Below are 18,686 nucleotides of genomic sequence, written 5' to 3'. Positions count from 1 at the left end.
CAAGTCAAGGTGGAGATTGTTGAGAATAATGTGACTTGAGTACAAAATTGATGTGTGTATTCATATGTGACTTATGAGATGAATCCTATGGTGTAAGTAAACAGCTAGTCTCTTGAGAGACCGTCTCAGAGACTTATCTCAAATCCAACTCATTAAAGATTAATGCCTACTTACCGTATTTTTAATGTCAACTTACATTATCCTTAATGCGTACTTACCTTATTCTTAATATCTACTTTTAATATCTCAAATGTCTACTTACATTATTTTTAACACCTATTTACAATATTTTAAAATATATAATAGGCTGGCCTAATTACTGATGATCTCGGGACCGTCTCTCGTAAGAATTTGTGATTCATGTTTGTGCTGCAATGTCTTCTGTTCTTTCTTTATAGTACGTGAAAGTACTCCAAACATGCAGATCATTTGATTTGTTCGACTATTTGAGTAACTACACCCATATATGCATATCTTCTGCCATGGAAAAACTTTAGTTTTCCATATGAATTCTCTGAAACACAAACAATCACAAGCCAAAAGCAAAAGAAGACTAAGGTATTTAATTTATTTTTCTGATATATTATTACCCATCATCACCAAAGTTACTTACATATGGAGGTTGAGAGTTTTCCATGAGAGTTTCTCGCGGATTTCGAATAAAGAAACTACTAGAATAACTTACATTTCCAGAACTTATGTTATATGAACTATTTGGCATACAAAGATGAACTCCTGAAAAATGGTTACCCCAAATATCATAAGTAAACCTATCATCCTCTGCCCTACTGTTTTTCTCGGGTTGTACTGCTTTCGGTGAATCGATTCTTGGTCCAGGAGCACGAGCAAGTAGGGAAATTGCCAATCTGGATGGGGCATTACGCGTCCCAGGAAATGTAGCAGATGGTGAAAGCATAGCTCGACTTCCCGCAATCCTAGACGTAACATTAGATTCCCGATTCTGATTTTCAGGAACTGTTGTTGAAGCTACTGTTTCAGGGCTGAAGGAATCATTAGGTTGCAACTTATCACGAGACGGAGAACATATTTCGGGAGGAGACAATGTTGTGATAGGGGAGAGTGGTGATGTTGGTGTAGAATTCCCACTTTGGCTGCTCGAAACTTCGAAAAGAGTGTTTTTCCTTCTTGAACGCCTTTTCTTTTCTTTACGAGTTTTAACTGTCAAATGAACAGGTTGTTCTGCTGCCTCGCATTTGGCAGAACTATCAACAGAATCAGACTTTAAAGGGAAACCAGGTGAAAAATCACTCTTTTTCACCCCATTCGATGAAGGGCTAATTTCGTTACACCAGTCCACTGATTGATCTGTATGTTCTGAAATGATCCCCGGTTCTATATGGCCGGACTTACATGGAATAATGGCCTCTTCATTCTTCTGACAACTTTCATTGTTCATGGAACCAGAGAGCATGATGAACCAAAAGAGGAGACAGATTATGAGAACAGGAAGAACAAAGGCCAAACTATAACCCTTTACTTGTGACCAAAAGATGGAATTTCTACACAAATTAAGCATATGAACAGGAAGAGTTGCTCGCATTGGTATTATTAGTATTCCAAAAGCCAAAATCAATTCGAGCTCCCTTTGGAGTAACGGCGTGGAGAAATCTGACTGGTATGACAGCTCAAGCTCCATAGATTCACCAGGCTCCAGGGAAAACCCCCCACAATTATGTACGATAAAACCATCCGACCCGCATTCTTTTCCTGATATATCTATTCTCTCGATTTTCAAATGAAAATCACCAGTATTTACAGCAACTAGCTTCTTTAATAATGGCTTGCGACACCAAGAACTTAAATCCTCGATATAGGATGTATTTAGAGGAAAAGGCAGGTTCATATTGAAATTCAATCTCTGCATAGGCACCGAACCTTCAAGAATGACTAGCGATAAGGAGCCACCAAATCCACGAAGAGATAACAACTCAATACCCGAAAGATTGCTCCTTATGAAAGCTGAACTCTTCCATTCACATCTATTAGATGGATGAAATAAGATTGGACCCAATGACGCTGTTCCATGTGGATGTAAAAAGGCCTCAGTGACTGTAATATCTGCAAGTGAAAACCCATACCTACCCACTCTGGTAGTATCGGTACAGCACGAACTACTTGGAGAAAAAGACTGTTGATGACCGCCATAATATGTTTCGCAATTATCAATATCTTCCCCGGAGTGTAGAATAAGTTGCACAATGACAGGTTGTTGGCTGGGATTTCTAACAATTACAGATTTTGCATAATAATTCCCAATTGGAACCAGTGGGAAAAGAAGTTCATGGTTGTGAAGGAGATAAAGTCCGCTCTTGGTGCTCAGAGCTTTCCGCCCTTCATGAACAAAATCATCTGCCTCTACACCACCCAGTGCCTTTACATAGCAATTTAAGTAGTGTTATTAATAAAACGTGGAAAAGCATACAACTTAAAAGACCATATAGACGGGAAAAAGAGCAACGGAGCTTATATGCTTAAACCTAAAGCATTAGAACAAATAAACTAAGCAGAAAAACATTTGATGAACCAAGCCAGCATTTCTAACCAAATTAATAAACTCGAGATACAGGAATATAAAAACTCTATTTCTCTATACTTGCTCTTTGTGAACACCGTCCCATACAGCAAGAATTAAAATAATATTCTTTTGTTATGTATATACAGTCCGTTATTTCGATGGGGAAAACATTTATAATTCTTTGGTTCTAAATTATAATGGACTATATTGAAAAGGTTCATTAAACCATATGCACTTCTTATTTATGTGAAGTTAAAGATAATGTTTGCTACCAACAACTGGAAACAACATCTTTGTTAACAAAGATAAGGTTGCCTGAATTTGAACCCCAAAATCCGACCTTGGTGGAAGTCACGTAATGGAATTGGGTAATGGAATGTAAGTGCATATATTATATACTTTCCAGCAGTAGGCAAGCAATAAGCTTTAGGGACATGTCATATTTTTAATTGAGAAAAAAGATTCCACGTGACATGAATTTTGAATCAACTCGTCACAACAAGAAATCAGCCGTTTTTAAATATGCCTCATGCTTCAGATGTCTGTCTTACTACTACACCAGGAGGTATTAAAAGGACTGACGAAATTTATGTGCATGCCTAACAGGCATATAGTCACAGTTTCAGATTGCATTCAGGATAGACACACACGCGCGTGCGGACACACATACATACATATATATATATATATATATATATATATATATATATATATATATATATATATATATATATATATATATATATATATATATATAAAATTTTTGGATCATGTGAAAATCAATTAAAGCGGTGAAAACTGAAAACATGTATACATAAAAGGTTAAATAGTGTACATATTTCAGTGGCAATATTGTAAATAATTGGACAATTTCTAAAAGGTGTACATATATATTTAAAAGAAAAGATGTACATATTGTGTAAATAATATAAACTTTTTTTTTTACAAAAATATGTACGCCTTTTGCCATAATATGTACATCTTAGTCTGGTTTAATTTTTCACCACTTTAGTGGTTTTCACCTGATCTTGCCCATATATATATATATATATATATATATATATATATATATATATATAGCAGCGAAGAAGAAAGTTAAAAGCAATGAATGCAGTTGGGAAGATGAGGACAATTAAAAGAAGTCAAATTATTGACAACTCTAGGAAGCAACATAAGAAACAGAACCCACCAGGAATCAACAGGAGAAGCCAGCAAACGCAATTTGTTCATACCTTGGTTACTGTTAAGGACTGTTCAGTGCTGGTCATACATCCTGTTCCATTGCTAGGATCGACAATGTCAAGCGTACGAGCTACGGACTCCCGCTTATGACTAGGACAAATACCAAAAATATCTCGGCAAGGAATTTCAAGGAGAGGGTTGATCGAGTCATTTACCAGTAGTTCTAGCCTACAGTTTTTGCTTACATCAGGCATCTCAACGAAGGATTTACACTTGACGTTTGAGGTTTCATATGTCACCAGTGCTGATTGCGTGATAGTGCCAGGAAAAAGCAAGAGTCCTTCAAGGTATTTTATCTGCAGAAGCTTTTCGCCATCAGTAATTTCATCAATTTTAACAATTTTCACTAAATCTGATGCCCGGTTTCTTATCGACACAGAAATAGTGGTTTCCCTAGCCTCACAAGAACCAACAGTGTCGAGGTATACTGAAAGTCGAGAGGTGGTGCCTTTCCAAATTGCTGACTTATTGTGTTCTGCTTCAAAAGGGATCACCAAGATATCCTTCTTTCCATCTGACTCTCGGAACAACTCCATACAAATTTTCCCATTTACCTTATCATTTGAATCAGGAGAGAAGGTCATTTCGAAAATCTTTTGAGTTTTTTGAGGACTAATTAACCAGCTTCCAAGAGGCCTCACAGCCACATTCATAATTTCCGATAGTTTCCTATCAACGTTTGAAAATCCATGCTTGTTAGAATCATTAGGTTTCTGTTTCCTACAGATCGACTCTATTGCTAAAGAAACACTACTCGCAAAGATTGAAATCAATGCCGAAACTTCCTCCAGGACAATGACTTCATCGTAAGGATTAGATAAGGATAAATCCCTACTCAGCCACCCATCAGATGCAGAATCCAAACCCAACAATGGACTCAGCCTATGAGGAGATTCAACAGAAAAACCCTTGGCTTCTATCAAGAAACCACCCACACTTGTCTGCAAAACCAACTGAGCTGAAGACAAACCCAACCTATTCGGTAAGTAAGCAATGAATAAGGTGGTAACTTCACCGGGGTCTAATACTATCTCACCAAAATTCAATGGATAGAACTGTGAGTCAGTGCTAAAAAGGTCATAAACCATCAAAACACTTTCATTGCAGGTATATTCTAACCTCAAGGAAGCTACAGAGGAATGATATAAATAGTTCAGTTCCCAATTTAGTTTACCGGGGCGTATATCCAAACAAGGAGATGAGGAATCTGAAGAAGGGGCCATATGCATCACTATATTCTGATAACTAAAACTTGTTTCTTTAATTGAAGATAAGTGCCCTCTACAAGAAGAAAGAAATACCTGCTGAGCAATATTCACACTAGGAGATAAATCCTCATCATCAAACTTTCTGAAGTTCAATGAACATGTAACAGTCTGTTCATCAGGTAAACCAAACAGAAAATCATCTGATGACCAACTAACGTTACCATCTAGTTCTACTAATTGTTTGGGTAAAGCACCTCCCAAATCACTCCTATGTAAATTTAAGTTCCCTGCACTGGAGCACTGTTCTTCTGACTGAAAACCATAAAACACAGAAGGAAAATGAACCAATTCAGACGTAAGAGGAGCATTGTTGTTGAAAGGATCTGCCTTTTCATGTCTTGACTCATAGTCCGAACTAAGATGGCTCGAGTAACTATTTTGCAAACCATTATAATCAACCCTCACAGAGTGAAAGGCACCATAAGAGAAAGGTTTGCGCACTCCATCCTGAGGACATTTTCCACATTCGGCCAAACAAACAAGGGTACAAACAACAATGATCAAGCTCGCACATATGGAGAATTCAGTAGCTAGATGCACCATGTCCCTGTCCCAAAAAACAGGTAAGCGGTTAGTTAGCTTCTTAGCTCAGTGAAAGCTACCTTCACTAAATATACTTGAACTATCTAAACAACAAAACCACTCAAAACCCACCTCATAGTTTGGTCAAAACTCTAAAGCACTAAACCAGTATGAAAATAAAGGTACATGGGACCAACATAACAGAAGGATTAATACCAAATAAGACCAAAATTTAAATATATATTCTTACATACATAGAAAGCAGCTTCATGAGCAAATTTCTAAAAACCCAAATATAAAAAACAATCAAAAATCAAAATAGGCAAAAAAGAAGAGAATAATATAAAGATTATGTAAACGTAACTTAGTGTACCCACATCATCAACCAACACCCATCAAAAAACAAAAAGAAAAAGGAAAACTGAACACATACTAATGCAATACTAACATTTATTCATTTATACAACAATCCCACGATATCATTCACACAACTTATCAAAATCATTCCTGTAAATAACTAAAGAACTCCTATTTGTCATCAATGTGAAGTAACATATAGTAACAAAAATTAACTACCAAGTTCATATAACCAACTTATTTTAACCACCCAGAATTTTAAAAGTTCAACTAATTTCCATTTCAAAACAATATCTCAGTAAAGATAGCTTATCATATTACAAGCTTGAGTGATGCTAAAATTAGCAAGTAGTTATAAGCAATGAAAACCCATGTAGTAAATTACCAGATAAATCAAATATTGCAAATATGATAAGATTGAGCTTAAGATAAAGAGATGAATAGATAAGGAGGGGAAGAGTTGGAGTTTTGATTGAAAACTTACCAGTTCAGCTAAACTTAAAAATGATAAAAAGAATGGTGATTAGGGTTTTGAATACCAAATCAATGGAACAAAACGCATTATCTGACTTTAAAGTATTGATTTTTTGTAATGACGGGAATATGTATTTTCTTTTTTTATAAACAAAATAAAATAATCTTGTTTTGTTTTCTGTGGATTTTGGGCTAAAAATGGTGCACACCACCTGAAGATAGAAGCAAGTGGCCCTGAAGAATGACCAAGAGAGATAGATTTGAAAAAGAAAAACGGAGAGAGAATATTTGTATGAGCAAATTGACAATCTTACCCTTTTTTAAAAGTTGGAATCTTAGGTATATATTCACCCTTTACTCTCATTTAATTTTTTACATATGCAATTATCACTTTTAAAGGATCGCTTAGATTAAGGATAAATTTTTAATAAAATAAAAAAGATACAAATGAAATTATTGAAATAATTATGATAGAAATAGAATAAGTGCAAATTAAAAAAAATGAATAAAAAAGTGGTTGATTTCCCTCATTTGTAGGTAAAGAATTTCTCCATCATCCTCTAGGGTAAATTTATACCCAAATAAGGAAACTAATTGTTATTTTCTCTATTTTTCATTATATTTTAATTAATTCTTCCACCTCTCTAACAATCAAATTTCTTTAATCATTGATTTAACTAACTTTGTTTTCCTAGTTTGACTTTTTCTCTTAAATATTTGCTCTCGATCCAAGCGACCCTTAATTTGCATTTTATTCTTGATATATAAGTTGACATATATAGTTTATTAAGATCTTATTTGATTCGTCTTAATATAAGAATTACTAATATCAATTTTTCATTATTTTTTATTATTCATATTTAGAGACGTTAACGGTAAAAAATTTAAAATGTCCGCAGTAAGTGTGTAAAAAGTAAATGAAATTAATAATCAGAATAGGAAAAAGTATAATGATTAAAGGATATCTAAATCTGTTTTGTGATAGAGGTTCGATTCTCACTATCCATTATACTTCGTCCGGTTTTTTACTTGGCACGCAAATCAAATTTTGTATTGTCCATCATTTTGTGGTGTTTTATATATTGTAGCTATTAAATGAGAAATAAACTTAGTCATGTGGGATCTTGTTTTATTCATCTCGTCACATATTTCATAATATCAAATTTTTATATTTTTTAAGTATGCATAATTTAGAGATAAATATTCTGACAAACAAATTGGATTTCATATGAAGGTGTTTGAGTGCAATTTAAAAATAGAATTACTTAATTCTTTTTTCCTCTTCAATATTTTCCTTACCAAAAATTATAAAAAAAATACAATAAAGGGTAAATTTGGGATTTGAAATAAGTGATTAATACTTTTTTCTTTTCTTTTTGAGCTTTTTAGTGGTAAGAGAGAAAGATGGTTAAGGTGATGGAATAAGATGACTTTTATTAATTAGCAAGTTTTCACGAATGATGAAAGGTGAAAGTGATGGTGATTTTGATAAGTAATGTTTAAGGAGTCAAGGGTTGCAAAAGAATTTGTTTCCTTCTTTAGCATGTAATACTTTATTGTGTATAAATGAGTTTCAAAGTCGGATTGAGGTGAATGGTCATGCGATCTCTTAACAAAATCAACATTTGAATGGTAGGTTTAGGGATAACTCATGTGATGATATTATGGGTTAGATTTAATAAATAGTGTTCATGTGTTGATGAAAGTTATAGGTCCAAGTCTTGAAAATAGTTATTTAGGGATATGCTTGATAAATTTTGCTTCTTATAATCTTTTATGATGGAATTTTTTTTTGAGATTTTGCTCTATAAAGACGTTTTATGCTTCAGATTGTTCTTTTTAGGTGGACATATATTTATATATCCTCAAGCATTATTAAGAGACGAAGTTTATAATTACAATAATTCTACCTATCTTGCTATTGTGTGCACGGTGCACCCATTTACAGTCTGTTTACATGTGTTGATAAAAAATTAAATATATATTTTATATTTCCTTGAATAATTGCATTAGGAATAAAGAACATAGTTTGCTAGCTAAGTACTAGTATGCTAATACATAGCACAATATGATTTATTTCTTTGCCATACTATGTATTTTCGAATTAAAAATGAACAATAAAGATAAATCACACAAATGTTTAATATATAATAAGAAAATAAGTGTTTCAAATAAAATATAAAGCAACATATTCATCAAAATATAGATATAAATATTTTTTTTTTGCAACACCAAATTGAATTTAGTATAAATCATTCCTTGGTAAAATCACAAGCAAATTTGTTAAAATTGATTAAGTCGTTAAAATTGTAAAACCATTCGATTTTAACAATTCTGCAAATGGGCACTTCACGCGATAATACTTAAATATATAGGTCATACGACAATTTTTGACCTATTTTTTAAATTGGAAGAAACGTCTTTTTACATCTTTGTTTCACTTTTCTTCATCATAATCTGTAGTTATTGTCCCCCCTTTCTTTCTTCCCCATATCTACTCAAGCCAAGTCGCCATTATAGCTCAAGTTTCGAGTTTTTTGTTGTTATGGTTTTGATTGTGTATTATTTTGTTTTTGATGCGAATTAATTCATTCTCCGAATTTTTTTCATTATAAGTTATATTATTTTGTCTTTATCTATGTTAACTTATATAAGTTGTTAGTCTGATACTGTTACTGAGACCTCATAATTTTTGTAATCTACTCAAAGTTCTAGAATATGGTAAATAAAATTTCTTGATGGTGAAAATTAATTTCTACAGTTTATTTCTCTAGATTCGTGTGGATTCTGAGACAATTTGGATGTTCTTTTGTTAATTAATTAATATTGAATTGCAAGTAAGAATTAGTATGAATTATTGCAAAAAAATTTGATAAAAATGAGTACAAGGAGGCGTTTGTTTAGTGGGAATTAAGGGTGAAAATGAGAAATTTTTTGATGAGATTATGATATCCCTTGTTTGGTTGTGGGGAAGGGACATGAGACATTGAGTCTCATCCCTACCTTTCCATGTTCTAGGGGTAGGAGGTTGGGATATAGAATTTGCGTAAAATGATCAATTTGCCATTAATAAAATTAATTATCCAAATTAATAAGTAAGGATTAATTTGTACTTTTGTAGTATTTATAAACTACTTTTTAATTTATTCTCATTACTTACCAAACAAAGACATAAGACATGTTTTCTTAAAGTCTTATATAAAGTCTCGTCCTAAGTCTCAACTTTAAGTCCCACAATTCCCATTTTTCATTTCCATCTACCAAACAATCCTTAAGTATTTTTTACATTGAAAATGTCTAAACAATAAATAATAACAATTAGACGTAGGCCTTAAACCTGTAAAATTTTTAAAATCGATTGATTTTACTATTCAACTTTTAAATCCGATTCTAAAAATTAATTTCGATTCAATGTAAAATCCCGATGTCATATATATATATATATATATATATATATATATATATATATATATATATATATATATATATATATATATATATATATATATATATATATATATATATATATATATATATATATATATATATATATATATATATATATATATATATATATATATATATATATATATATATTGTAATGCCCCGAATTTTCTCTATGGCATAATTTCCATTTTATTCATTATTATTATTATTATTTGTTACTTTTCTAGTCTTTAATTTTCTAGTTACTTTTCTTTAAGTCTAGTCTTTAATTTAAAATAATTTATTATGATATTATTTGTGGATTATTATAACTATCTCTTTTATGCTTTATAATGTGATTTAAAAGGTGCGTAAGTTATTATTATTATTATTATTATTATTATTATTATTATTATTATTATTGTCGTCGTGTTAATATATTATTTTTATTAAATTTATGTACTACTATTATATGTCCTAGGTTATTTATTTTTTGACCAACTTGTGGTAACAACTTTTAACTTAGGAGGACTAAATATAATTTTTTTTAGTACATTATTATCATGATAGGCTTGTAAAATTAGTGTTTAATTAGGTTAATTAATTTTAATTCATGCTTAATTAATTGGTACATTCTAGAATGGAATGAATGCATGAACATCCTTCAAATCTTTTCATTTTCTTTTCCTCAAGTTGATTGAACTTCCTAATGCTCATAAATTTTAGCCATTATGAAAAGTCTTTTGGGATTGTTTTTCCCCTCCTATAAATACTAGCCTATTGTTATGGAAATTTTCATTCATTCATAAACTAGCTCATAAACTTTCTTTATCTCATTCTTTTCTCTCAAAATAAAAAAAAAAGAGAATACTTGCTTTATTTTTCTTCAAGTGCCAAAATATTATCATATTTTTGGGCTACTTTTGAAGACTTATTTTGAATTATTCAAGCTTAATTCAAGGAATTTATTTTGCAAATTATTTGGGAGATTTTCTTGGAGTTTTCTTTAATCTTCTATAGATTATTACTTTCCTCTATTATCCAGGTAACTAGATTTTTCTTCACTTAGTTTCTTAATTAAACATAGAAGTCTTGTTTAGAATTAATTAAAATTTAAATTGATTAATTCGGTTTTATATAGTAAATTTTGGTTTAATTATTTTCGTGCATATATTATTGTTATTTTAATCTTCTATGATGTGTTATAACATAGATTTAATTTATGATTGGTTAAAATTTAATTTTCGTGATTTGAATAATTTTATTTTAAATTATTATGAAAATCTGGAAAATCTGCACTTTTTATTTATTGAAATTTGGCTGTAATTTATTGATTTTAATTTATTTTCACATTATTTTAACACTAAAATATGTTACAATCAGTAGGTAATAGTGTAAATTACTTTTGATGAATTTGGGTTTAATTTTACAAAATTATTATTTAATAATGGCTTAAACTAGTTAATTTGAATTTTGTGAATTAATTAAGGTTAAGAGGAATTCAAATCTGATTTAATTTATTAATTTATTATTTTTGGTCATGTACCTAATTGCTTGGTTATGTGTTATTTTCATGTACTACTTATTTATTTTAATTAGATAGTTTGTGACCATTTGTTATTAAAGTCATGTAAATACAGAACTTGACTTTGGCATTGACTTCGACCTTGACCATTGACTTTTGTTGACTATTATAATGGTTATGTGATTTTATTTTGATGGTTTATAAAACTGTTTTGTTGCTTGTCGACAAGTTTATACTTAAGAATAAAATAACATTGTCTGTAGTATATTGTTGCCAAGAGTTGTAGTAAGGTGTATTCTTGATTAAGTTCGAATTATCCTTATTTCAAACTCAGACATTACAACTTAAATTGTATGATTTTGATCTTGATTGGTTTTGAACTACTCCATAAGAGTTTTGGTATTTTGGAAATGGTCATTGTGGCTTTTGGGTTCTTAAGGGTAAATCCATATTGGTTCCTTATGAACATTTGATTTGGTTTTGGAATTTGACTTTTGGGTTCTTAAGGGTAAATCCATAGTGGTTCCTTATGAACATTGGTTTTGTTGTTATTTGGAAATCGTTGGGTAAGTCCATAGTGGTTCCTTCGATTGGACAACACATCTATAGTAGATTGGTTTAGATTTAGTTGTCGTTCTCATTATGCTGGATCTTCGGAAAACGAGAGAGATTGGCCATCCTTAGACAGGGTTATATCATTGTGGTTGACCCGAGGTTCGCCCTGACTTTATCTAGGCTTAGTGGGCCGCGAATTTGTTAACTGCGTCTGTTCCAAGTACGACTTGGAAATATTATTAAATTGATTTTGTTAAATTGTCTTTGAAAAGTTATCCTTGGTTTTAATTCATTTTGTTATCCTACTTTGGTATTAATTGAATTGATCAACATTATTTGACTCTATCGGTTTGGCTTGTATGGTTGGATCGTTGTTAATTGATTTGAATTTTAATTAAGCCTCGGATTAGTTCTTTGTTTAAATTTGAACCTTGGTGTTAAGGACAGTCTAGTTACTGGCCACTAAGTGGTAAGTTGCTGTTTAGTTGTTGTAGGTGATGATTGAATTCACTCGGAGCAACTAGGGAATAAGACTGAGAGAGTATAGGGTTATTTAGAACATTAAGTTGAAGTTTAGATGTTTTATCTTTTTATTTATGGGAGTGTTTTTACTCTCTGGATTATTATTTAATGACTTTTGATTTAGTTTATTCGAAGTTATAAAATAGTGACCCAACTTAGTGTATTATTTCCGCCAATACATCCTATATTAATACGGGTCATTACAGTTGGTATCAGAGCTGAACGGTTCCGAGGCTTGCTTGAGTAAGTTACTTGGAACCTAAGCAATTGACTTGACCATAGAGTGAGGATTACTTGGGTAGTAAGAAATGGGAATTGGTTTTAGAAAAGCAAGGAAGTATGTAAGACTACATATAAATTTCTGTTTTTGTAGGACGCCTCCTAGAAGAAGAACCTCTGCTTAATGATACTGGTGCTACTGCTTCTTTCATCTCTTCTTCCTTTATTGAAAAAGCCAAGTTGAACTCTTCTATGTCTGTTAAATCTGTGATCTCCCTTCCTAATGAGGAGAAAATTTCTTGTCATCGCGCTTTTCGAAGCGTCCTGTTATCATTAACGAGGTAGAATTGAATGCAAATCTTAAAGAGTTCCCCATGGACGAATTCGATGTGATATTCGGCATGGATTGGTTGAAGGAATACCGAGCTGTATTCCATTATAGGGATGAGAAGGTGGTGTTGGGAAACCATAAAGGGGAGAGAGTTTCTTATTCTAACACCAAAGCAAAGCCTGGTGTGAAGATCATCTCTGCTATGAAGATGACGAAAATACAAAGGAAAGGGAAAGAAGTTTTCTTGTGCAAAGTGACTGAAGTCTCCGAAGGTGTTAAGCTTGAAGACATTCCCATTGTCAAAGACTATCCAGATGTATTTCCTGAAGAATTAACTAGAATCCCTCCCGAAAGAGATGTAGAATTTGGAATTGATTTGATTCCAGGTACCGCTCCTATTTCTAAACCCCCCTATAGAATGGCACCCTCAGAAATGCAAGAGTTAAAGACTCAGTTGCAAGAGCTTATCGATAAGGGTTTTACAAGGCCCAGTGCTTCTCCTTGGGGTGCTCCAGTTCTATTTGTGAAGAAGAAAGATGGTAGTATGCGGCTGTGTGTTGACTACCGTGAACTGAACAAGGTAACTATCAAAAATAGATATCCCTTGCCAAGAATTGACCCAACTTAGTGTATTGTTTCCGCCAATACGTCCTATATTAAGACGGGTCATTACATATATATATATATATATATATATATATATATATATATATATATATATATATATATATATATATATATATATATATATATATATATATATATATATATATATATACATACATATATATATATATATATATCCATACGTGTATATATATATATATATATATATATATATATATATATATATATATATATATATACACATATATATATATATATATATATATATATATATATATATATATATATATATACATATATATATATATACATATATATATATACATATATATATATATACATATATATATATACATATATATATATATATATATATATATATATATATATATATATATATATACATATATATATATATATATATACATATATATATATATATATATACATATATATATATATATATATATATATATATATATATATATATATATATATATATATATATATATATATATATATATATATATATATATATATATATATATATATATATATATATATATATATATATAATGGATAGTTTAGTTGTATTTGAATTTTAATCAGTAAAATTAAAATTATTTTGGAAGCCAAAAAGGTCGGAAAGCTAACGAGTGAATTTAAGAACAAAAAGAATGGCAAACGCACAATAGTATAGCTTTTGACAAAAATAGAATACTTTTCACCAAAAACAATATGCTTGTAAAAATAAATAGTAAGGATGCTTGCTGTACTATAAGATGAAAAGATTTATCTACAAACCCAAATTAGTTGATTTAAAACAAGACAACTTAGGAGCAGCAACAAAACTAATTAGAACAATCGATATTCTAGAAAAAAGAATCTACATTTCACAAAAATTGGAATACTTTAAAGTTGAAAGAGTAGACTTCTCACATTTCATTTTCATTTTAAGTTTGAATGGATAGTTTAGTTGTACTTCAATTTGAATCAGTAAAATTTATTATTTTGGAAGCCAAAAAATTACGAAAGCTAACATGTGAATGTAAGAACAAAAAACAATGACAAACGTACAATAGTATACTTTTTCACGAAAATAGATTGATTTTTACCAAAAACAACACACTTATAAAAATAAATACTAAGGATGGTTGCTATACTATAAGATGATAATAGTTATTTATAAACCCAAATTAGTACATCTAAACAAGATAACTTAGCAGCAACAATAAATGTAATTAGAACAATCGATATTCTAGAAAAAAGAGTCTACATTTCACGAAAACAGAATTACTTTAAAGTTGAAAGAGTACACTTCTCACATTTCATTTTCATTTTAAGTTTTAGTAGGATATTTTAGTTGTATTACAATTTTAATCAATTAAATTAAAATTATTTTGGTAGCCAAAAATGTAAGAAAGCTAACGAGTGAATTTAAGAAAAAAACAATGGCGAACGCACAATAGAATACTTTTTGACGAAAATAGAATACGTTTTACCAAAATCCATACACATATAAAAATAAATACTAAGGATGCTTGCTTTACTATAAGATGACAATAGTTATCTACAAACCTAAATTCGTAAATGTAAAAAACATAACTTAGGAGCAGCAACAAAAGTAATTAGATCAAATGATATTCTAGAAAAAAGAGTCTACACTTCACGAAAAAAGAAATGCTTTAAAGTTGAAAGTGTTCACTTCTCACATTTTATTTTCATTTGAAGTTTTAGTGGATAGTTTTGTTGTAATTAGATTTTAATCAGAAAAATGAAAGTTATTTTGAAAGCCAAAAAAGTAGGAAAGCTAAAAAGTGAATGGAAGAACAAAAAAATGGCAATTGCACATTAATTTATTTTTTGACGAAAATAAAATACTTTTTCCCAAAAACTATACACTTAGGAATATAAATACTAAAGATGCTTGCTTTACTATAAGATGACAATAGTTAACTACAAACCCAAATTTGTACATCCAAACAAGATAACTTAGGAACACCAACAAAAGTAATTAGAACAATCGATATTCTAGAAAAAATAATCTAGTTTTTATTAAAAAAATGAATACTTTAAAATTAAAAGAGTACACTTCTCATATTTTATTTGCATATTATGTTTTAATAGATAATTGAATTGTAATCCAATTTTAATCAGTAAAATTAAATTTATTTTGGAAGCCAAAAAAGTAGGAAAGCTAACGAGTGAATTTAATAACAAAAGCAATGGCAAAAGCACAATAATATACTTTTTGATGAAAATAGAATACTTTTACCAAAAACCATACAATTATAAAAACAAATACTAAGGATGCTTGCTTTACAATAAGATGACTATAGTTATCTACAAACCAAAATTAGTACATCTAAACAAGATAACTTAGGAGCAGCAACAAAAATAATTAGAACAATCGATATTCTAGAAAAAGGAGTTAACATTTCACGAAAAAAGAAATACTTTAAAATTGAAAGAGTACATTTCTCACATTTCATTTTCATTTCAAATTTTATTGGATAGTTTATTTGTATTTCAATTTTAATCAATAAAATTAAAATTATTTTGGAAGCCAAAAAAGTAGGAAAGCTAACGAGTGAATCTAAGAAAAAAAAAACAATGGCGAACACACAATAGTATACTTTTTGACGAAAATAGAATACGTTTTACCAAAATCCATGCACATATAAAAATAAATACTAAGGATGCTTGCTTTACTCTAAGATGAAAAATGTTATCTACAAACCCAAATGAGTACATCTAAACAAGATAACTTAGGAGCGGCAACAAAAGTAATTAGAAGAATTGATATTCTAGAAAAAAGAATCAATACTTCACAAAAAACGGAATACTTTAAAGTTGCAAGAGTACACTTCTCACATTTCATTTTCATTTTAAGTTTTAAGGGATAGTTTATTAGTATTTCAATTTTAATCTTTAAAATTAAAATTAGTTTGGATGCCAAAAAAGTAGGAAAGATGACGAGTGAGTGTAAGAACAAAAAACAATGGCAAACGCAAAATAGTATACTTTTTAATCCAAAGCCAAATTAGTACATCCAAACAAGATAACTTAGGAGCACCAACAAAAGTAATTAGAACAATCTATATTCTAGAAAAAATAATCTACTTTTCATAAAAATAGGGTGTCTTTAAAGTTAAAAGAGTACACTTATCATATTTTATTTGCATATTTAGTTTTAATAGATAATTTAATTTCAGTTCCATTTTAATCAGTAAAATTAAATTTATTTTGGAAGCAAAAAAAATAGTAAAGTCAACGAGTGAATGTATAGACAAAAAAATGCCAAACAAACAATATTATACTTTTTGGCGAAAATAGAATAGTATTTACTAAAAACCATACAATTATAAAAAAAAAATACTAAGGATGCTTGCTTTACTATAAGATGGCAATAGTTGTCTACAAACCCAAATTAGTTCTTCTGAACAAGAAAACTTAGGAGCAACAACAAAAGCAATTAGAACTATCGATATTCTAGAGTCTACATTTTACGAAAAAAGGAATACTTTAAAGTTGAAAGAGTACACTTCTCACATTTCATTTTCATTTTATGTTTTAGTGGATAGTTTAGTTGTATTTAGATTTTAATCAGTAAAATTAAAATTATTTTGGACGCTAAAAAAGTAGGAAAGCAAACGAGTGAATGTATAGACAAAAAAATGGCAAACGAAAAATAGCATACTTTTTATTGAAAATAGAATACTTTAGACTAAAAACCATACAATCGTAAAAGCAAATACTAAGGATGCTTGCTTTACTATCAGATGACAATAGTTATCTACAAACCCAAATTAATACATCTAAACAAGATAACTTAAGAGCAGCAACAAAAGTAATTAAAACAATCGATATTCTAGAAAAAAGAATCTACATTTCATGAAAAATGGAATACTTTAAAGTTGAAAGAGTACACTACTCACATTTCATTTTCATTTTAAGTTTTAATGGAATCATTAAAATTAAAATTATTTTGGATGCCAATAAAGTAAGAAAGTTAACGAGTGAATGTAAGAACAAAAAAAAATGGCAAACTCACAATAGTATACTTTTTGACGAAAATAGACTACTTTTTACAAAAAAACCATACACTTATAAAAATAAATACTAAGGATGCTTGCTTTAGTATAAGATGACAATAGTTAACTACAAACCCAAATTAGTACATCCAGAAAAGATAACTTAGGAATGCTTTAAAGTTAAAAGTGTACACTTTTCATATTTTATTTGCAAACTTAGTTTTAATAGATAATTTAATTGCAATTCCATTTTAATCAGTAAAATCAAATTTATTTCGGAAGCAAAAAAAAAAATGAAAGCCAACGAGCGAATGTATAGACAAAAAAATGGCAAACGAATAATAGTATACTTTTTGACGAAAATAAAATACCATTTACCAAAAACCATACAATTGTAAAAAAAAAATACTAAGAAACAAAAGTAATTAGAAAAATCGATATTCTAGAAAAAAGAGTCTAAATCTAATGAAAAAAGGAATATTTTAAAGTGGAAAGCGTACACTTGTCACATTTCGTTTGCATTTTAAGTTTTAGTGGATAGTTTAGTCGTATTTAAATTTTAATCAGTAAAATTAAAATTAATTTGGAAGACAAAAAAAGTATGAAAGAACAAAAACAATGGCAAAACCACAATATAATACTTTTTGACGTAAATAAAATACTTTTTACCAAAAACCATACACTTATAAAAATAAATACTAAGGATGCTTGCTTTACTATAAGATGTACAAACCCAAATTAGTACATCTAAACAAGATAACTTAGGAGAAGCAACAAAAGCAATTAGAACTATCGATATTCTAAAAAAAAGAGTCTACATTTCACGAAAAAAGGAATACTTTAAAATACTTTTTACCAAAAACCATAGACTTATAAAAATAAATACTAAGGATGCTTGATATACTATAAAATGGCAATAGTTAACTACAAACCCAAATTTGTACATCCAAACAAGATAACTTAGGAACACCAACTAAAGTAATTAGAACAATCAATATTCTAGAAAAAATAATCTACTTTTCATGAAAATAGGAATGCTTTAAAGTTA

At 29.7% G+C, this 18,686-nt stretch overlaps 1 protein-coding gene across 1 annotated transcript; it reads right to left on the bottom strand.

The window, feature by feature from the left end:
- Positions 1–559: 559 nt before the first annotated feature.
- Positions 560–6,650, bottom strand: LOC130808201 (uncharacterized). The gene is made up of 3 exons (XM_057673672.1): positions 6,410–6,650; positions 3,769–5,593; positions 560–2,392 (listed from the first exon to the last, which is right to left on the bottom strand). The coding sequence occupies exons 2-3, from the start codon at positions 5,587–5,589 to the stop codon at positions 587–589; spliced, it is 3,627 nt and encodes a 1,208-aa protein (XP_057529655.1). The 5' UTR covers positions 5,590–5,593; positions 6,410–6,650; the 3' UTR covers positions 560–586.
- Between the last annotated feature and the right edge of the window lie 12,036 nt (positions 6,651–18,686).

This window comes from Amaranthus tricolor, chromosome 3, assembly GCF_026212465.1.
Source record: "Amaranthus tricolor cultivar Red isolate AtriRed21 chromosome 3, ASM2621246v1, whole genome shotgun sequence".
Lineage (NCBI taxonomy): Eukaryota > Viridiplantae > Streptophyta > Magnoliopsida > Caryophyllales > Amaranthaceae > Amaranthus > Amaranthus tricolor.
This window is presented reverse-complemented; position numbering and strand designations above follow the sequence as displayed.